Source organism: Euprymna scolopes, chromosome 37 (assembly GCF_053919585.1).
Source record: "Euprymna scolopes isolate OS-2025 chromosome 37, ASM5391958v1, whole genome shotgun sequence".
In the NCBI taxonomy this organism is placed as follows: domain Eukaryota; kingdom Metazoa; phylum Mollusca; class Cephalopoda; order Sepiida; family Sepiolidae; genus Euprymna; species Euprymna scolopes.
In genome coordinates, this window is record NC_136518.1 from 59,879,842 (window position 1) to 59,903,003 (window position 23,162).

At 40.3% G+C, this 23,162-nt stretch overlaps 1 protein-coding gene across 3 annotated transcripts in view; it reads left to right on the forward strand.

Annotated features, from left to right (window-relative positions):
* LOC145261207 (cilia- and flagella-associated protein 74-like) overlaps positions 1 to 23,162 on the forward strand; it is a 2,330,915-nt gene that overhangs the window by 85,038 nt on the left and 2,222,715 nt on the right. For all 3 annotated transcript variants that reach the window (XM_080119545.1, XM_080119548.1, XM_080119547.1), the window contains exon 11: positions 5,297 to 5,398. In XM_080119545.1, coding sequence (XP_079975671.1) covers positions 5,297 to 5,398 — 102 coding nt within the window. The remainder of the gene's footprint in view (positions 1 to 5,296; positions 5,399 to 23,162) is intronic.

A 23,162-nucleotide genomic window follows, 5' to 3' on the forward strand; every position in this document is an offset into this window, starting at 1 on the left:
AGTATTGCGAATATGTATCAGAAATAACAGTTGTAAATAAGTTATACACCATTCACTATGATTATGCCACTCCTACAGCTAGATACCTGGAAAATAGAGCTATTAAACCTGATATAGTGGTATTGGGCAAGAAGGGGGAAAGAAGCAAACGTAGTTGAAGCTATCCCCTAGAGATGATGTCTCAATAAACGTATTGGTCCTTAGAAAGGGCATCCAACAAAAAAAATGTGAAATACCCAGATGCTTTGTTACCTTGGTGATGACATTTGTAGCACAAGGAAGAGCTACATGAAACAAAGGATAAATAAGATCTACTTTATTATGCATGTTTCTGCAATCATCCTGGAACGATTTGGCCGTATTCATCCAAAGAATTTACTATGTCTAAAACGAATGTTGACCAGGTGCAGATACAAAAGTTAGCCAGTCATGGTTCCAGCAGCAAACCGCATAGCAACGAGGCATCAGGATTAGCTCAGTATTATGTTTCACTGTTGACTTCTGCATCATTTTTGTCCAAACCTGAGGAGGGTCTATTACGTTAGAGACTCTTATTTTCTGATTAACCATTTCTTCCTTGACAAGTGGTAATCTGATGTAACTGGATGTAAACATGTCTACATAACACTGAGTCTGGGTTTCATTATTTTTTCTAACCAAATCATTTTTTTTTTCATAACATTGTATCACAGAGAAGAGCGATGAAAGACAAAAGACAAATAAAATCTACTTATTTGCACTTATTTCCATATATATCCTGAAACGGTTGTGCCAGATTCATCCAGAGAATTTACTACATCCCAAACGAATGTTGACCAGGTGCAATGGTTCACCTTAGAAGCATATACAGAGATTAGCCAATCATGGTTCTAGCAGCAAACCGCATAGGCACAAAGGTCCAGCTCAGTATCATGTTTCACTGTTCTAAGCAAGATTTTGAGCTGACCTTGCACCATTTTTTTCTAACTCTGAGGAGAAATTGAATCAAATAAAGTTCTAGCCAGAGATAAGTTAGTTTGGAAGTCAATAACCATTGGATCACAGGTGAGAAGATGCTAGTGTGATTACAAGAGTTGGCAGTGGATGGAGTAAGTCCAGGGTACTTCTGTCATTACTAACTAGCAGAGTGGTACCTCTGTCAACAAAAGGAATAGTCTGTGTGATGCTGTATGGAAGTGAAACTTGGTTAGCAAGAATTGAGGACAGGTGTTGCATGGGGATAAATGATGTTAGAATATGATGAACGTGCAATGTGAGTCTTAAAAACAAAACTAGATCTGATGATCGACAGAGGAAAATTAAATCTGAAAAATACAGGAAGAACATTATACAATTACATGAACACTAGACGACAGGATCGACTATATGCAGATACATTCCATTTATACATACATCATAGAGACTGTGTATGTATGTGTGTGTATATATATTTAATTATTATAGTAAAAAATAATTATGACAGCCCCTTTAAGAAATACGTTTCTTATCGTTGAGCACTTTCTGTTGAATTAAAAAGTCGGTCAATTTAGCTCTTATGCGTAGATCATCATATAACGATTTGATCACTGTCTGTCTGACGTAATGAACATTTAAATTAAAATGTTTAAAATTCAACGCTATTTTCACATGATTAATGGTAGCCGAATGGATACGGCCTCCGCTAATCGAGCCAGAGATGTCTCGTGTCGCGGGGTTCGAATCGTTCGACTGGTAGTAATTGTGACACCCTGCACTGAAGAATCCCGAAAGGATGAAACACTAGTGTCTGTAGGTATTTAATTATTATAGTAAAAAAATAATTATATATATATATATATATATATGTATGTGCGTGTGTATATATATGTATATACAGGGTGCCCCAAAAGAGCTGATGGTTAAAAAAAATTCATAACTTTCTTAATTTTTTATATTTTTCTTTATTTTTTCAGATCATCTAGAGTAACCCATCTAAGGTCATCGTGACTCGTTACACAACCGAGGAGCGGATATTTATCATAGAGTCGTATTTTCGGTTGAATGAGTCCATATCAGAAACTCAAAAGGAATTTTGACGAAACTTCAACATAAGAAATTCTCCCTACTCCGAATGCAATAAAAGTTATGGTAGCTTGATTTCATAGCAAGGGTCTGTATGTGAGCTCCCTAAATCTGGTAGACCCCGTACGGCAAGAAGTGATGAGAATCATCAGAGATTAGCAGAAAGTGTGGCCAAGGATTCATCTACATCAGTAAGAAGGAGATCAAGTCAAATTGGTATCTCTCGATCATCTCTTCACAGAATGCTTCATAAAGAGGGCAAATTTCCATATAAAATTCAATTGGTGCAAGAGCTTCAGCCAAACGATCCGAAAAAAAGGCTGGAATATGCCATGCAATTCCAAGATTTGGCGAATTGGAATCCAAACTTTCTCAAAAACCTCATTATGTTAGGTGAGGCCCATTTTTATCTGAATGGGTTCATAAATAAGCAAAATTGCAGGATTTGGGGATCAGAAAATCCCCACGCAACAGCACAACGGCAATTACACCATGAAATATGTACAGTATGGTGTGGAGTAACGGCAGATGAAGTAATCGGATCTTATTTTTTTGAAAATGAAGAAGGAGAGAATGTAACAGTGACCGGAGCTCGGTACTGCCAGATGCTTGAAGATTTTGTTCGACCTTGGGTCTAAAACAAACCACCAATGTCGTTCCAGCAGGATGGTGCAATGGCGCATACAGCACAAGAAGCATTAAATCTGCTCCAGGACATATTCAGCAGCTGATTAATTTCTTGTGGCTGTGAGATAAATTGGCCACCTTGCTCGGCAGATCTCACATGTAATTTCTTCCTTAAAGAGCGGGTATACGCAAACAAACCAGCCACAATAAATGCCCTTAAAAACAATATAGAGGAGGAAATTAGGGCTGTAAGCGCTGAAACATTAAGTAAAAAATAAACGATGTAACAAATTAGGCACAAGTCCATAAAAAAATTGTGAGACCCCCTGTATTAACTCCCCGCCTCATTTTTCAACAAAAATGGGGGTCGTTGGTAATCCTTGATTTAATGCAGAGGTCTCCAAAGTTGTCAAGCTGAAGGTGGAGGCATATTGCTGACATTTTTAGAGCTATGTGGGCAAAACAAAAAAGAAATGACCTAGACATGTTTATACTGAAACTCGTTCTCCAAACCCTAATTTTTTAATCATTTTCTGAACAAAAGAAAAAAACACCACATTATTTTCACACGTTTTCTTTTTTTAAGACTTTCCCCTGAATATTTTTAGATTTAGTATAGACCAGGGGTCTCCAAAGTTTTCGAACAGAGATGAGGAGTGGTGCATATTGCTGCCATTTTAGAGCTTCATGAGCCAAAATTAAAAAAAAAAAAAAAAAAAAAAAAGATCCGGACGTGTTTTATACAGTTTTACTCATTAGTTTTGCTTTTTACTGAAACTGATTCTCCAAAACCTTTTAAATCATTTTCTGAACAAAAAACTAAAAAAAAAACAAAAAAAAAAAACACCACACTATTTTCACACATTTCCATTTAAAAAAAATTTTTCCTGATTATTTTTACATATTCCACAAGAATTTTGCGAGTCAGATTAAAGACTTTAGTGGGCCAGATCTGGCCCGCAGGCCGTAGTTTGATCTAATGTAATTTGGCTGTTCTATTTTCCCAAAATCCGAAAAAACTAAAATAAAATAAAAACCAATACCATAAAAATAAAACATCTATAGAAAGTTTCAAGAGAGACTGCAAAATAGGAATGCAAATTTTAATCCTGATGTTGAAACTGAACTGTTAGTAGTACCTTACCTGTTACCGGTGTTATATTTGAAGGGTCCTGCATCAGTAGCGATTAAGTTAGCTAGTGTGAATTTAGACAAAGGTCACATTTAGTGCATTTCAGGATAATTTTAATCTCCAAACATAATCATTTCCAGATATAGATGACATAAAATTAAGGCAGAGGGTAGAAGTCAGACGTAATAGACAAAACAGAAAGATCATAAAGAATAGGGTCATGTTCTTCAAGCTAAGAGAAACAAAGGCTTTCAGATCAGTTTAACTGTGAAAGCCGTATGAACGAACCAACACCAATGATGTAGAAAACTGATTATCTCAGTTAATACTACCAATGTCTCGGCCCGTCCGCATCACTTATTTCGTTAAGTTAGAAAAGTTAAGTTTAAGAAATAAATAACCCGCTACGATAACATTAGTATCTCTCTCCTATGTTCATTCTCTTTAAATCAAATCTTAAAGAAAACTCAACGAACGTCCTCTTTTGTTATTTTCTTCATGAAAAGTAGAAAGTGCATAAAAGACCAGTATGAAAAACACCCGCATGTATTTATGCAGACTTTATTTATTATTGACCTGTTATGACATTCACCCTTAGTGGGTTTACCCAGCTTCATCCAATAGAAGAAGTTTCTAGGGAATATTAAATTTACAAGCAATTCCCAGTTGCTCTCTGATTGTATGTCTTTGTTAACTCATGATATAGTATTGTGATGAATAAACCCTTTTGAAAGGAAGGAGATAATGCCTGGGAGGATATTACCATGACAAACAAACATAAAAAATGTTATCCCCTCAAAAAAGGAGGTTATGACTGGGAAGATTGTATGATGATGTACAAACGAATAATACACTACTCCTAAAAGAGGAAGTATCACACTGAAGTGTGGTTTAATGACAGCAAATACTACACGACATCTACTCACACCCTAAAAAAAGAGACAGTAATACCTGACAGAATAGTATCATGACCACAGAACAGATATTACACTACTACCGCCACCCAAAAAGGAAGAGGTAATGCTTGAGAGGATATTAACATGGCAATAGAACAGATACTACACTACTCACCCTGAATTGAGCATCGAAAGATTGTATAATTTAATACAAGTAATAGGCACGATCATATTTATTGGGTGGGTTTCTACCAGTATTTTGTTTAATTTTCTATTTTTGAGCGATTATCAACGCTTCATAAATGTGATCGTTTCATGCCTGCCATTTTTTTTTTGTTCTCACGTAATACTTGACGCTTCTTGTTTTCCAAACTAAATAAAGTTCAAACTGCAAACTTATTCAGCTAGGTAGAAGAGTAATTTATCTTGTCTTCGATAACATTTACTTATTATATATATATATATATTTTTTTTTTTTGGTCATGTTTTGTCGTCTGTAGTACAAAATGACTGAAGTAATAAGTATAGTTTTCAGCTTCAGAGAGATAAGATACCAAATTTCCACTGGTAATAGATTTTTGCTTTTGTTATTCCATTTTAGGCTGATGTTTCCAAACCTCATCGACTGAGGAAGAAATTTGAATATCTGTTGCACAAGAATTTCCCAGAAAACAAAGATATGAAAGAGAAAGAAGACAGTCAAGTAAGTGGTTGTTTTGATGATTCTTGACAAAAAAAATCTGATGAATTTAGAAGATTTTCTTTTTTTTTCTTATTTTACTTATGTCATCAACAGAGTTCATGACTAGCGAAAACGTAAGCCACTTGAAAATATAAAATGTCTGATCATATTGGAAGACATCAAGAATTTGTCAAAACAGCAATTATGGAAGCGTTATTTATCCAAAAACATAATCAAGACCAATGTGTATTTATTTGTATATTAGCGGAACCTGTGAAAACTCTACTGCGGCATCTTTCATATATAATATACTAGCCCAAGTGCCCGTTTGTTTGGAGGTGTGTGTTGAGCAAAAAAAAAAAAAAAAAAAAAAGTGGTAGTAGGTAGGCACACTCGAACCCGTACTGCAAAGGTGTGAAAGAATGTGAACCCCCCCCCAAAAAAAAACGTGACGTCTTTGCTGTTGTGCTCATCGCCAAACTGGAAGTGACAAATGTTTAAATTAAGGCTAGTCAATCGAAAAGAGGGGATGACTTTGGAAAATATTGGCAAACAAAACTACCCCTCCCTGTAGAAAAATGCCCAGTTGAGGATGAAGGAATTAATTTATCGTCCGAAGGGGCGGGCTTCAAAAAGATACCGATCTTGTGAAAATCCATCGCCTCTGTCGAAAGTTTTAGGCTGACATATGTACATACATACATACTTACATTTAAACAGACAGGTGAGATTTATATTATAGATTGCTTCTGGGCATTCTGTGGACGTTTAGGGTGAATGGAGACATCACAATATTATTGTAGTCCTTTTGTTAACACTGTAAAATTATTTATCCAAGTAATCTGGTGAATGTAGTGTCAGAATATATCTAGTTATTAAGGGTTATCTATCCTTATAGAAGTCTGACATATTTCCATTGCATGTACACCCAGTGCAAACAGAAACCTCATGATATCATTATACCATCTTTACACAGAACCAAACATTGTATTATGCCTGTCTTGCACCTCGCACCTCTAGTCTGCTACCTTGCTTGCACCTTGTTCCTCCGGCCTGCAACCTCGCTTGCAACTGGCTCCCTACCGACCGTCCGTTCCTTAACACTGACCCCATGTTCTCAGTGTCATCCATTCCTTAACACTGATACTCCATTCTCAGTGTCGTCCGTTCCTTAACACTGACCCCACGTTCTCAGTGTCATCCATTCCTTAACACTGATACTCCATTCTCAGTGTCGTCCGTTCCTTAACACTGACCCCATGTTCTTAGTGTCATCCATTCCTTAACACTGATACTCCATTCTCAGTGTCGTCCGTTCCTTAACACTGACCCCACGTTCTCAGTGTCATCCATTCCTTAACACTGATACTCCATTCTCAGTGTCGTCCGTTCCTTAACACTGACCCCACGTTCTCAGTGTCATCCATTCCTTAACACTGATACTCCATTCTCAGTGTCGTCCGTTCCTTAACACTGACCCCATGTTCTCAGTGTCATCCATTCCTTAACACTGATACTCCATTCTCAGTGTCGTCCGTTCCTTAACACTGACCCCATGTTCTCAGTGTCATCCATTCCTTAACACTGATACTCCATTCTCAGTGTCGTCCGTTCCTTAACACTGACCCCATGTTCTCAGTGTCATCCATTCCTTACACTGATACTCCATTCTCAGTGTCGTCCGTTCCTTAACACTGACCCCATGTTCTCAGTGTCATCCATTCCTTAACACTGATACTCCATTCTCAGTGTCGTCCGTTCCTTAACACTGACCCCATGTTCTCAGTGTCATCCATTCCTTAACACTGATACTCCATTCTCAGTGTCGTCCGTTCCTTAACACTGACCCCACGTTCTCAGTGTCATCCATTCCTTAACACTGATACTCCATTCTCAGTGTCGTCCGTTCCTTAACACTGACCCCATGTTCTCAGTGTCATCCATTCCTTAACACTGATACTCCATTCTCAGTGTCGTCCGTTCCTTAACACTGACCCCATGTTCTCAGTGTCATCCATTCCTTAACACTGATACTCCATTCTCAGTGTCGTCCGTTCCTTAACACTGACCCCATGTTCTCAGTGTCATCCATTCCTTAACACTGATACTCCATTCTCAGTGTCGTCCGTTCCTTAACACTGACCCCATGTTCTCAGTGTCATCCATTCCTTAACACTGATACTCCATTCTCAGTGTCGTCCGTTCCTTAACACTGACCCCATGTTCTTAGTGTCATCCATTCCTTGACACTGATACTCCATTCTCAGTGTCGTCCGTTCCTTAACCCTGACCCCACGTTCTCAGTGTTGTCCGTTCCTTAACCCTGACCCCACGTTCTCAGTGTCGTCCATTCCTTAACATTGATCCCCACGTTCTCAGTATCCACTGTCCGAATCGCCTTGACGTCCAGCCGATCATTCCAGACCCAGCAAGCAGCCCCGAACCATGCTACGTCTAAAGTACCTGTTCCAGACCTCAGCCTCCAGTGATGTGCGACCTTCTAGGGGACCAGCATCCAGATCATACGATTTTTCGCTTCCTTTGCAAATAAAAGGTGAACCCTCGTTTTTAATCTAACAACTTGTGTCTGTCATTCTTCTTTGCCTTTTTGCTGTTCACTTTTTTGCCCGTGTCTACCTTCTTAGTTGTTGGGTCGATTGTCCCCGAATGACCGGCTCCGCAACACCGGCATTAGAATGCACAACTCGAATAAAGAACCTGAATGTATAATTACATCTAAAAGAAAACGTCTGTTTTTAGAGAAGAAATGCCTGCTGCAAGAAAAAGCATAAAGGTTGGTTAGTCTTCTAACTTACTTCCTAACTTCCGGCGTAGTGCTACTGGGAGCAGTGACAAGGTAAATTAGTTCCTTCATTTTTATTGTTCTTCAGTATTTCTATTGTGAAGCGATTTATTGAAATAAAATATAAGAAAAAGGACATTATTGGAAAGTATACAATAAAAATTAACAAAATTATACACATAAAAAATAACACAATTAATCTTTAGTTGCACTTTTAATAACAAAATTAAAAGTTTATATTTTATTTGAAATTTTATAAGAAATATGTTTATGAAATTATAAAATACGCTTTTTTGTTTTTAATTTTAAAAATAAGATTTTTTAATTTTAATTTATATAATAAATATATTTTTATGAAAGTATAAAATAAAATTATTGAAATCAAAATAATATATTGGTGATGCACAGTTCCGTGGCTGGCTTTACTTCATAAACTATATAGTTCATTAGTTAAAAAGATTTTCAATAATTCTTTTAAAAAAAGAGCGCAGAAGTATTTTCAATGGTTCTTAAAAGAAATAAAACCAATCTATATATTATTACACTTGTCGCTTCGATCGTTATCATTGTATTCGTAAACATACTTTAAAATAAAAATGGAATATTCCAAATCGCACCAACCGTTATTATACTGAATTCTCTTATGAAAATGGGATATTGCCAGCCAGTGCCTGCTGGGTACAGATCAGAATACTCATAAGTTATTTATCGTCAGCAAGTGTATGATGGGAACAGATCACAATACTTATAAGTTATTTATCATCAGCCAGTGTTTGGTGTGTGCAGATAACAATACAAACTTATTGCCAGCCAGTTTATGGTGGGTACAGATCACAATGCTCATAAGTTATCAATCGCCAGCCAGTTTATGGTGGGTACAGATACCAATATTAATAAGTTATTTATCGCCAGCCAGTGTATGGTTGGTACAGTTCACAATACTACGTTATTGCCAGCCATTGTATGGGGGGTACAGATTACAATACTCATAAGTTATTTATCACCAGCCAGTATCTGGTAGGTACAGATTACAATGCTCATACGTTATTTATCATAAGCGAGTGTATGGTGGGTGCAGGTCTCAATACTAATAAGTTAGTTATCGCCAGCCAGTGCTTGGTTGGTGCAGATCACAATACAAAGTTACTTATTGCAAACCAGTCTATGGTTGGTAAAGATAACAATACTAATAGGTTATTTACTGCCAGCCAGTATATGGTGAATGCAGATCACAATACTAATAAATAATTTATAGCCAGCCAGTGTTCTGTCGGTGTAAGTTACAGTAATAAGTTAGTTATCACCAGTCAGTGTCTGGTCGGTGCAGATCAAAATACTAATGTTATTTTTCGCCAGACAGTGTCTTGGTTTTATTTTTTGTAATAATATATCTCAAGCAGTTATCCACATTTGTCTACAAAAGTATTTATTTTTTAATTCACGGTCTGGTCGGATCTAATATTAAATTGATTTTCTATTGAAGGACATTCTATTGTTTGCTTATGTGATGATGTTTTCAACTACCATGGAATTTCCACATGTATCTACTAGTTTCAATAATTCTTAATTAAAATAAGACCGAAAACTTTTCGATGAATAATAGATATATATATAAAAAAAAAAAAAGATGGGAAAAACGTAATAAAAAAAGAGTACATGCCCAGGAGAGATATAGGCGTTAGAGAAAAAAAAAAAAAAAAAGCAAAGAAACTGATTTGCCTTGTCAGCGCTTCCGGTAGCGGTACGCCGGAAGTAAGGAAGTACGTTAGCTGAGTATAACTGAAAGGTTCTTTTGCCATCCAGCATATAAAGTTTTAAGAGGTTTAAAGTTCTGATAGAATCCAGTAGATAGCAGTGTTTTACTGTCCATCCTTCAACTTGTCTTGTCCACCCGAAAAGATGGACAATAAAATAGAACAAAGAATTGTTGCCGATATAAAATTTACGCATAAAAGAAATTAGATTTTAGTATCATTTTACTGAAGAGACTGAAGTGACATATTGTTCAGAAATGTTGTAGGTCATAGCATCTTGGGTGTTCGATGAAAAAAAGCACATAAATTCGAGATGTAAGTTTGTATCAGCCATAATAATTCTTTATAAAATCTCAAATCCTGTTCTGTTGGATTCTTGTTGTTGGTTAACTACCATTGTTAGCTTAAAAGTCATGCATCCATCTTTAACAATGTCTCTGTTTTGCCAGCCCACTTGCTATAATCGTTAATGTTTACTAGTGAGCTTTTTTTTATGTTTTTTACAATGAGGTCACCACATTATCAAGGCCTGAAGGCCAGTTAAAGATAAAGGTTATGAGTGTACAACAGTCACCAGGACAAAAGTGTAGTAATCGTTAGTAGTGGGAATTTGGTATAATTTCATTATTTAAGGAGACGACTCATCAAAAACTTGTTTACATTGGACTTGAAGACAATCATATTGTAATCAGTTAGAAAGTGGGGCAGAGTTCCACAGGCAGGCAGTCTTAGGAAAGAAGTTTAGTTCATGGAATCCACATTTAGATTTAGACATAGATATAGAGTGGAGGAACTTATTGATAGTGGTTGTAGCTAAACGAGTATTTTTGTGAAGTCTGACAAGGAGAAAACCATTCCATTCCAATCTGGAGCTTAGACAAGCAGTCTCCAGGAAAATAATGATATTACAGAGACAAGGTAGCGATGTCTTTTCTGTAGAGAAGAGAAAAGGGCATCACCCACCAGGTTTCAAAGCTGATGGACGATCAGGGTTCAATCCTCAATTGAGCCAAAAATGGTACTTGATGTATTACCATACTTTTTGGTGTAGTCATATTTAAAGAATAGTGATTTGTTAGATGTAGAACAGTTGCGGTAGCAAGGTCAGTTGACAGAATAAAGACAAGAAAGCATGGGAGGAAGTAATAAAGATGGAATTGCAAGAAAGAGGGATAAATAAAAACCTGGCCATAGATATGTTAGTATTACAGTTAAAAATAAGTGGAACAATTTTAGCCATTATGACGATTTTAACTGTAATGCAAATAAGACCGGCCCACTTGGTATAATGGTTATGGTGTTTGCTAATGGATTGGAAGACCAAGGTTCAATCCTCAGTTGTCGTACACAAATTTAAAAAAATGGTATTTGATGCATTATAAAGTGAAAATCAAAAGTTAGAGAAGCAAAACAGTGCCAGAGTGACGCCCTCCTTTATATCTCTGTATAGTAGTCAATGAAAAAGGATTCTTCAGGGTTGAAGTCTCAGTTAAGTCATACAAGAGACTCAAAAAATGGTACATGACGCATTGCTGGTATAGTCAGATGTAAGGAATAGAGTTTGGTTAGTAGATGTAACACAGTTGTGGTAGCAGGGTCAGTTGGCAGGGTTACACCAAGGAAAACAAGGCAGGAAGTTATAAAAATGGATTTGCAAGAAAGAGGGGTAAATAAAAGCCTGGCCGGAGATAGATTAGTTTGGAAGTCAGATTCTAAAATCTGTCCAATACATGCCTGTATGTAAAATGGATGTTAAAACGATGATAATTATTGAGGGGGGGGGGGCAAAAATGTTTGTTTCTATATCTATAAAAGTGAGAATGTGTGTATACGAAGACACTTTTCAACCTAAATACTTGACGAATTTTTAATCTAGAGACTTGAAATTTTGTATATAGGATATTCAGAAATGTAGAAAACTTTTTAATCGTTTTCATCTGGAAAAAAAATGACTGCTAAGGGGTTAAAATTGAAAAGTTGGTACATGGGAGTTATCGTTTTTTTTTTTTTAAATCTGTTTGCTGCTTCACGAATGCGCGTGCGTGGCAATCAAACATGACAGTTTCTTTATGTTGAGAATTAGATTGTTTGAAAACACTTTGTAGATGTTGTCTCAAACTAGTCTAATGGTTATCGTACTCATGGTCTTTAGGTTTTGGTTTATATTTCAGCTCGAGTACTTTTTTTTTTTACTTACAGAAAGTGGACTGTTTAGAAAAAAAAAATACTTGCGTGCACATGTCTCAGTTTTTGTATTAAATAAAATATAATATTTATGCATATTTTACGACCGGGCAACGCCAGGTTGCCTGGTAGTATTCTATAGTGAAAACCATTAAATTTAACCAGGGACTTCTAATTCATTTCATTGTTCAACCTTAAGATATACAAGTAAAGATGAAAGATGTCTTGCTGGAAAGAAACTTTCAAATAAACTTTGAAAAAAAAAGTAAACATTTGAATAAAATATGCAAAATATTTCTCACATTGCATGTTCCAAAGCTGCTCTTTGCAAAGATCAAAGATAATTTTGCTTATCATGAAACATTTCGTAAATGGCTTTCGGGGAGTCTTGTTATAAACTAAAATTATACGTGTGTACGTGATATATAAATATATAAATAACATTTATAATGCGATACAATTTCTCCCATTACCAATAAGAATTATTGGCTCAGTTGATATCATTCACTGGAGTTCTGGTTTCGGATCTCACTAAGTTTAGCTGCACTGATTAGTTATAGATGCTACAAACCATTTCTCATTTCTCTATGGATGAATATATATATATATATATATATATATATATATATATATATATATATATGTGTGTGTGTGTATATGAAAATTATGAAAATAATATTCCGTGATGGAGAAATATATATATATATAAGAGCAAACAGTTAATAAAACATGTTAAAAAACATATTTAATCTGAAAAGGAAACACTTGATAAGTGGATAGTCCTTAATCCGCAGAGTATCGAAGAAATACTTTCCTTCTCATCAGAGGGTAGGAATTAGCAAAATGCAGGATCGGATTTTGCATACAAAAGTATTTGATGAAACAACAAGTAAGTCAAAGATCTTAGTTGATAACAAAAAGTGAAGCAGAGAGAATATGGTGAAGAAAAAGGTGATTTCACGTGAATGGATAGTCTGGTGAAAGGTAAAGTATCCAATAACGGTAAAATCCAAAAATATAACTCCAAGAAAGTTAATTGAGTTTCCATTTACACAAGTAAAATCCAAAGAAATCACGTAATTGGAAGATGGTCTAAAATAATCCAAAAGGCCGAAATCCATGGAATAATTCACAAATATGTACAAAGAAAAGAAAACGGGAAAATTCTAATAATATTAATAAAAGAAAAATAAGATATGCTTTTCACACGACTGCCGAGACATATATATATATATATATATATATATGTATTACAATAAAAAAAAATGTGAGCATGAAAAGTAATATGGCTAAGCTTAAACATGGACAAGAAAAGGACAAGATATTCTAGTAAAAAGTATAAATTTAAACTTAAAATATTGCAACATTAAGAATTGATTATATAATGTTAAATTGATTTTTTTAAATTCTCAATGCTGCAATATTTTAAGTTATAAATTTATTATATTTTTTACTAGAATATCTTTTCCTTTTCTTTTCCATGTTTAAGCTTAACCATATTACTTTTCATGCTCGCATTTTTCTATTGTAATCCATGATTTTTCCAGACTTCCAGAAAATGCACTTGTATTTGTTTAATTTCAGTCTTATTTTTTTTGCCCCCATAAACATAAGATACACGGCACTCATCTACTTTCATTCTCTCTGTTTCACTTGTTACTTATTTTTTCGAGACAGCAGTGAATTAGTAGCAACACTAGTCGCTGCTATGGAAACCAATCATAAAAAATGTCGCTCACCTCCTTATGAATTTTTATGATTTTAAACACCAGTAAAATATTAAAATTGAAAATATTTTTTCATAATATAGCCGAGAAGGGGATCTATAAACGGTAATAATTGTTTGAAATTTGGTCGAAAAATAAGTGAGCAGTGAAGCTTTAAAGCAGTTCTAAATGACTAAAACTGCTACTTAATCATATATTCAAACACTACCGTGTTTGAATGATATCTATCTATCTATCTATCTATCTATATATATATATATATATATATATATATATATATGAGAGAGAGAGAGAGAGAGAGAGAGTCATCATTCTAAAACCAGATGTATTTAATTCACACTAAAGTTTTTATTCTATTTTTTTATGAAGGACGTCTTATATATATTTTGTTGAATAGCTGAAGACCACTAAACAACTCTTCAGTGACAGATGTATATTCCACAGAAAACTGTTGAAAAAGTTATTTTATATGAAATGAAAAAGGATTTGGAATGGAAAAAAGAAGATATGATCATTATTGTAATGGTGTGAGAAAGGAACTCGTAGTAATTTCAGTGTGCATCCGTTCTTTACCAAAGAAAGAATCAGTGAAACAGTACGCAAAAAAAGAAAATTTGAAAGAAACAGGACAAAAAAAACATTGTCTGCCAAGAGGTACTAAACTGAAAAAGTGAATTAAGGTCCTGGATATGACCTTAAACTATATCCAGTGGTGAGGCCCCTTAAAAATCTTTGGATTCGGCATTAAATACCCCAAAAACAGTTGATATGCCATAAAACAAAAAACAACCAAGACCAAAACAACCAACCGAAAGAGTAAATTAAAGATAGTCTCTTACAATGTAATGTTATTAGTTGTATTGAACTATGTAGCACAATATTACTTCCTGAGTATTTAATAGTACTTATTAATTGATCTCATTTGGGTCAGTTTATATTTAAAATAATAAAGGAGGTTATTTTCATAGAAATGTTTACAAACTCAGATTTTGGGCATATTATTGGTTTATCTGTCCGAACATTAATTTTTTGCACTATCCAGAAAAATATCAGTTTTATGAAAACATATTTGTTGATTAAATATATTTCTCCTTCCATGAAATTTCCACGGATCTTGCTAGTTTATTGATATTAGTTTAGTGCAAAAATTCTTCAATGACTCCTGATGCACTATCTAAATAAGAATCAGATTCGTCCAGTTTTTTTTTTTGCCTTAATAGAGTACAAAATCAACTTCACAATCTAGTGGAAATTATCTCTTCCTTTTCCTGCAGTTTCTTTCACACAGAAGAGATCTTGTTTCTTTTCTTTCTTTTTTTTTTTTTTTTTTTTGTAAATTGGAGTCACCACTTATCAAGGCCAAGAGGCCATTCGAGGATAAGGCTCTTGCTAGTCTCTCTACTGGATATGTTATGTGGAGCTCCGATCTCTTGCCACTCCATAAAACGCTTACAGCAACAACTACAACCACAGCAAAGAACTCTCTCTCTCTCTCTCTCTCTCTCTCTCTCTCTCTGCCAAAAACTAAATTAACTTTCCATGAACAACATTTATTATTCAGAACATCCCTTGTAGTATTGTCACCTCATCTTAGAAAATCGGCTTCACAATCTAGTGGGAGATTACTTATCTTCCCTGCAACACAATTCTCACAAAACTGCCATCGCTAGTTTTCCCCTAATTTCTTGGTATTTCAGGATCAGTTTACTCCTGAAAAACCATCTCAACAAAATCTCCTTTCTACCAACATTGCAAATAACTCGTTTTTTTTTTCTTTGTGTGGCTAAAATCAAACAGAACTTCCATGAAATTCCCACTAGTGGAAAACGTCATTGCATGAATGTTTCTATGTGGACTACAATATGGTGTTTTCAAGTCCAGTGTAAACAAATATTTGTATCTCATAGTTTTCAAACCGTTTCAGTACTGACTGCTCTATCATCCAATTGAAAATGAGGCTAACCTTTATCCTCAGATAACTGTCTAACTCAAACGCAATTATCACATGTTTTCGCATGCCAAAGCTGTAAAAGCCTTTTTTGTTACCGGCAAACAAAGGCGAATTGTTAAATGTAGTGTATGCTGCGAAAAGTATATTGGTATCGATGGACACACACGTGAATAACAGAAAACGACATATCCGGATCAATTCGCAAACACACACACACACACACACACACACACACACACACACACACACACACAATGAAATAATTGTTGGACGTATTGAAGGGTCATTTAACAAAAACATGTGCACGTGACACTGACAGGCATCTACATAAACGATAAAAACATAACATGATGGATGGTAAAAAAAAAAAACAATCATAAATTAAGTCATCCTGATTTTATTTTTGACCATCCATCATACTTTGTTTCCTTTTATTAAGAGAAACTTCTTCGATGTGAAACAAAATGGCATCTTAAATACATTGTATGACAAGAGACGACTTTTGAGGAGGAGGAGCAGGAGGGAATAGAAGATGAGTGGTACATATGATGTTATATGGCCGAGTGTGTGTATATAACAAGTGTTTGCGATTCACGAACGCTACCAAAACGTCTCTGTTATATATTTATGCGTGCGTGCCTATGTGTGTGTGGACGCGTGTGTGTGTCTATTTACGCGTTCATACGTGTCGTCTACGTTCAGGGCCTTTGTCCTCGCTCCTTTGGGACAGAGGAAGACACTGGGTGAGCAGACAGGTCTGTATTCAACGTCCGTGTGAGGGAGGCTTGGGAATGCCGGACTTGAAGTGTCATCGAGATGCTGAGAGGCTGGCCTTCCTGAGCCACTATATGCAGGATGACCAACCGTGGCACCCCGTGGTTACTGCCGCCTTCCCCGACCTCGTTCTCGACCCTTCCATCGAGAGCCGTCGCAGGCCGCGGGGAGAATCTGCCTACATGAAAGAGTGCCGAGCCGCGCTAAAACGACTACCAAGGTCCAGTGACCTTGTGACTGCTACCCGTAGGGAACTCCACAGGGATCTAGTGAAGGGGGCCGCTGACGACCCGCTATGCGCGCGTTTGGGGTGGCAGCAGAGTGAGATCCGCTCCGCGTGGAGCTGGGCACCAGGTTCGAGTCATCTGAACAATTCGGAGTTCTCTCTGACCTGGCGATTGGCCCGAAATGCACTTCCACTCAACAACATACAATGCAGTTCTGGGTTTCTGGAGTCGCCTGATTGTCCCCGTTGTGGGACAACGGCTGTGGAAACTACGGATCACGCTTTCTTCGATTGCCGTGAACTCCGCCAGTACTGGTCGTATGTCAGTGGGGTGACGGCTCGCATCGATCCTGAGCATCCTCGCCCAATTACTGTATCCAATGTTGTGGACAACGTGAGGCCGCCGTGGGACCGGGAAAGACAAATGGTCTACGTTACGATTCTGGCCGTGGCGAGAATGGTGATTTGGACGTCGCGTCTGCAAGGTTGCCGGGAGGTGTTGTCTTTTTCTGATCAAGATCTGATCGCGTTCTTTAAACACCAACTACGGGTGAAGATCAGATGTGATAGAAGAAGGCTGCATCGCGCGGCATTTGACAGAAGATGGATACATGTGGCAAGTCTGTGTGTACGAAGAGGAGCCAAATTTGAATACGTGTTCCCCGCCTAGGTGTGGAACGCGCAGTTCTGTAAAGTTAAATTAAACAAGTAGTCTCTCAGCTAGCTGAGTGTGTGTTCAATCCCTCCCCGATTAGGAAGCCTCCAAGATCCCCATCCCCTCTTACCTGCAATTTTTGTTTTCACCCCTTCCTCTAAATTTTACCCATCTTGGAGAAAAAGAAATACAAACTAACCTCCATCCCTTACCCACAAAAATTTTCTTTTCTCCATTCACCCCCATCTAGAGGGCATCCCCACCTAGAGACTGACCCGCAGAAGCAAGGTTCCTTTTACAAACCTAGTGGAACGGGCAGTCTATCAACTAGACAGGGTTGGGAGGGTCCTACTAATCACCTTTTTATTTTTTCTTCCCCCCGCCCTCGACACAAATGAATTATTGTACCATTTTATTGTTATCTTTTTTGTTTTTACTCGTCAATAAAAAATGTTTTAAAAATTGGGAGTTACTAGGAAGTCCCACAATATGAAAGGGTGAATGCGGTATTATGGTGAAAGAAGATACTAGCTGGGAGAAACTTTTGACTTTGTTTAGTTCTGGAGTGACAAGGATGACCAACGACCCCCAAAATCCCCCCTTTTGAGTTGGCCATGTGCCTAAGTTTTTTGTTCACCGTTAATTTTACTGTATTTTTTAACATGAATAAAAGATTTAATATCTCAAAGTGTAGTATCTGTTCCCTCAGTTACTAAACTTGACCCACCACCGGGCTTTCGGGCTAGGTTAAGGTGTTTTTTCTTACTAACCTTTGTTAGTTAGGACCGACCCCCTCCTTTGGGGAGTCAGGACCTAGAGGACCGACTCCACATTTGTGGGAGCTTGGACCCGGAAACCGATCCCCTCTTTTGGGAGACTGGAATCTCGGGACCAACACCACTATCGCTGGTAGTTGAGACCTTCTTTTTTCATTTGTTGTTTTTGCATGTTGTTTTTTCTTCGTTTCGGTCTCACTTCTCGAGACTGGGATGGTCTAATTTCTCCACACTTAATTGCCTGAGCAGCACTCTGACCTGCCAGGCCCAAACTTTGTCTATCTTCGCTGCTCTCCCAGTGGATCGAGCAGACAGGGTTCTCTTTCTCGCTTCCGTTGGGGTAAGTTAGTGGGTAGGGTGACGTGGGGTAGGGCGGGTGCTTCGTTTCTGCTCCCCTCTGTGGGCAGGGATGCCTATCCCCTCTCTCTCTTAATTGCGACGCGGCACTCTGACCCGCTAGCACCCACTGCGTCTTTCTTCTCTGCTCTCCCCCCTCGCGGGGGGATCTGAGCTGCTAACCCGACATCCCCGTGAGGGGAAGTCAAAAACTCTAATTTCTTCAAAGTCCGCTCCTCCCCCTCCATTCCCCTGGGTTTTCTTTTCCCCCACTACACTTTGGTCCGCGCCAGCGGCCAGTGCAACCGCCACGATGCCAGGCAGGAGGGGTACGTCACCCCAAATGCGCAGCATCTCAACTGCTAACGACTCCCTATGTGAGGGAGCTGATGCATCTCCCGGCGAGACGGCGCCAGGAAACAAGGTAGGGCCCCGGCGCGCGGCGACCTTGGAAGAAAGCGGGAGGGTAGGGCCGCAGCCCGCGGCGACCCCCCAAAAAGCACCTGCAACCGCTCCCCACGAGGGCAACCCAGCGGAAAAAGCTGCCGTTAAGTCACTAGCTGGGGAAAGTGCAGAACCCAGCCAACCAGCTGCACCCCAGGACGGCAGAACCAAGGGAGGAAGACCGGGGAACCCATCCCCCGCTCCCCCAAAGGGCGACTCCCCAACAGAAAAGGAGGAAAACAGCACCGCGGACCAAACCGAGGCGCTGGATGAAGATGTAATAGCCTCCATCTGCTCACTATTCGGCGGGGAAGACAGTGATTGGCCCCCCAACACTCCCCAAGAGGACCAAATACGGAAAAGGGGTGACTCTCCGGCCAGTGGTAACAAAAGCAAGCTGGAAGGAGAGACACCCTTGACAGTACCCACCAAGGCTCCAGCTGGGAACACGGCACCAGAAGGGGAGACACCTCCATCCCCCAAGGGGACAGCCACCCAGCAAAGGAAGAAAATAAGAAAGGGGAGCGGCCCGGAGAGCAAACCAAGCCAGGACGAAACAACGCCAAAGACACAATGGCCTACTTTGCCTGGCAACGGCCCCGTTCCGAAACCAAAAATGCCCATAACAGGGGAGAGCCCCACAACACCAGCTACGCCCCCCAACCCGAGTCCAGCTGACACCCACCAGGATGGAGGACCGGCATGGGGCCCCAAAGCAGCAAGGGAAGTTGACGCCCGAAGACTACAGAGCACTCTTCGACTCCACTTACAAGGAGTATACCCAGGGGAACAACATCCAACCCCTCCCGGGTCAAGTGGAAGTTCTGGAGAAAAGAGTGCTCTCGCTGATAACTTCAGACACCAAGACAAGGGGTCTGACGGGCGTCAACAAGGACACCATGATGAACGTGTTGCTGGAGCAGAACATTCCCGCCAACTACATCTGTAGAAGGAGTTACGCACAGTGGGATGTTCTGCTCCCCACCTCCGAAGACGCAGTCAGGCTGTCCAGGACCTGCCATCAGAGCAGGAACATAAAGCTCCAACCCATCTATATGAACAAGAGGAGAGCAAATGTTTCTGCTCTAAACGTCCCCTGCTATATGGAGGCCAAACAACTGGGGGCTATCCTAAGCCAGTATGGAGACGTAGAGGAAGTCACCCCGGTCCGCGGATTAAGAAACATCATGACCGGGGACTACAAAGTACAGATGGTCCTGGACAAGGCTGGATTCTACGCCATCCCAGCCACACTCAAGTTCGGAGAGTGGACACTCTCCCTTATAGTGGAAGGGAGGAGGCCTCATTGCTGGCTGTGCACACAACAAGGGCATATGGCGAAGGACTGTCCGAAGAGGAATGGAGGGAAGAAGCCCACAAAAGCGGCGGGAACAAGCGTGACAACAAATCAAGCCGCTGCTCCCGCGCCGGCCGCAAATCCTCCAGAGGCACCGACAGGCTGGGTGACGGTCGTAAAGAAAGGCAAGATCAACAAACAGCCATCCTTGCAGACAGTCACCCAAGACCAAGAACAACCGAAGAGCGAGACGGAGAAAATGGACACACAGACACCCTCCTCCTCAAACAAGAGGAAACTACCAGAATCTGAGGAGGAGGCCGCGTCAGAGGCAGAGGAAGAGACAACAACAGTCTCTATGGCCCTGAGCGCAACAGAGATCAGGAGAGCCAGGAGGAGGAAAAGCCGCAAGACACGCGCAAATTCTCCTACCCCCACTGAGACTGAGAAGGACTCCCTCGCAACAACAACACAGGATGAGCCCCCTGTGATCCCAACACCCCAGCAACCCGAACAACCTTCCCCCTCTCCTATAAAGGCCCTAAGAAACTCTTCCCGCCCCTCATCCCGTGACAGGAGCCAAAAAGAAGAAAACGAGCAGGCTACCCCCTCCCCAAGCACTCAGCCTCCCCATCAACCAAAAGAGGTCCCCTCCCCCACTCCCAAAGTCCGCACTGAACGGACCAAAAAGCTCCCCTTCCTGCCAGGAAGCAGGATTTGTGAAACAGACCCTCTCCAACCGGCTCCGGACCTTAAAGGACAACAGAAGGTCCGGTACAATAAACTCAAAAACTTTGAAAAAGTCGGTGGAGACCTAGTAACAGACCCCACTAAATTCAAGGACGCTCCCTTGTTGACCACTTTCGTTAGGGTCAACAAGGACGGTAGGACTGGAGGAATGTGGGCAATGATTAAGGCAGCGAAGAATGCGATCCCAGGCCAGCAGCTGGTGGATAGGGACCATCCTTCACTGACCAACATTTTCTTTAAATGTGAGGGTAGAATCCCCATGTATGTACACCCATCGCTATACAGGGCACTCAAACTAACCTTCCCCCTGGACGTGGGGGGCGTGGCCAAGGATGGATCACCTTCATCGGATTTACTTACCGGCAGCCTTGGCCAGGCCTGCCATGTCCTCACTGCCCAGGATTTCAGACCCGTCTGTGACAGTGCTTGAGGTAAGTGATCATGTCTTTGAACTTGGCTACATTGAATGTGAGGGGCATCAGGTGTCGAAGCAAGGCCTCGCGCGTTGTGAGAGACTTGGTGTCCCTCAAGGTAGATATTGCCGCTATCCAGGAGACCCACTTTGTTTGTGACGCGGATTGTCAGGTGCTGGTAAACGATTACGATGTCTACTCAGCATATGGCAATACCTATAGTCGTGGAATCTCCTTGCTAGTGAGTCGCACCCTGTCAGCGTCGGTGAATGTTGTTCACGCAGGCGAGGACGGGCGGGCGCTTGTTGTTGATGTTGCTGTTAATTGTAGTGTTTTTCGGATTGTTGCTGTTTATGCTCCCAATGCTGCTGTAGAGAGGGCATCCTTTTTTCGACGGTTGGAGGGCTTCTTAGTGGATCCGGAACGGTTAGTTTTAATGGGGGATTGGAATGCAATCCTTGATCCCAAAATAGATAAGGTCGGGGGGACTAGCGGGTCGGCGTGGTGTGACAGCAGTCTGTCTGACCTGATGGCCTCGTGCGATCTCGTCGACAGATTTCGTCTGGATCATCCGGGGCGGGAGATGTGGACGTGGCATCCTGTAGTGCCTTCCCATCCAAGCACTTACTTGGATCGGATGTTAGTCAGAAGAGGCGATGTAGACTTCCTATCTTGCCCCACGTTCCACTTGCTAGGACACTCGGACCATAAACTTGTTATGGCCCGTATGAGCTTAAGTGCTAGGCCTAAACTGGCCGGATACTGGAAGTTCAACAGCACCTTGTTGGAGCTGGAGGACTACCGGTTGAAGGTCACTGAGCTAATTCAGCGGGCTTTAGTGGGGGCGGTTACAGGGAGTAAGTGGTGGGTTAGTCTCAAGGCCAAAATTAGGCGCTTCTCTGTCCAGTATAGCCAACGCCTCGCGATAGATAAGGCTAAGGCAAAGAAGCGTTTAGAGGATAAGCTGACCCGGGCGGTGGAGGGGGGGGACCCCCTAGAGTTAGCACTAGCTAAACAAGATCTCAACCGCTTGGCTAGCGAGCGGTATGAAGGTCAAGTAGTTAGAGCTAGGTTAAAGAAAGTTTCTAACGAGGCTGTGAATGTTGACGCTGTTGAGCGTAAGGCTGCTTTAAGGCGCGGTTTGGATGGGTACATTCGTAAAGTACATAACCTGGAAGGACACCCCTTAGTATCGACTCGGGAGATCTGCGAGGGGTTTCGGGAGCATCTATCGGTGCGCTTCACCCAACTACCCGGACTCAGGGTTGATGAGTTTGGCAGCTATTTGGCTGACTCGCCCCGCCTCACGGCGGCTCGGGCGGCTAGCTGTGATGGTCTTATTACTGAACATGAGGTCATTACTGCGTTGAAGCAGGTCGGCTATAACAAATCCCCGGGGCTTGATGGTTTACCCTACGAGTTTTACTTGAGGCTGTCGCCCATGTTGGTCCCTATTCTGAAGGATATGTTCAACCATTGGTTTGCCCAGGGTTCCATCCCTGGACAGGTGACCAAGGGTGTGATCACATTGCTGAGGAAAGGTCAACGGCATGGTGGGAGGGAAAACTTTGATGATTTTAGGCCCTTGACTCTGCTAAACACAGAGTTAAAGATTTTGGCAAAGATTCTTGCGAATCGCTTGCAGGTTGTCATCACTGACTTGATCGAAGCGGACCAGACTTATGCTGTGAAGGG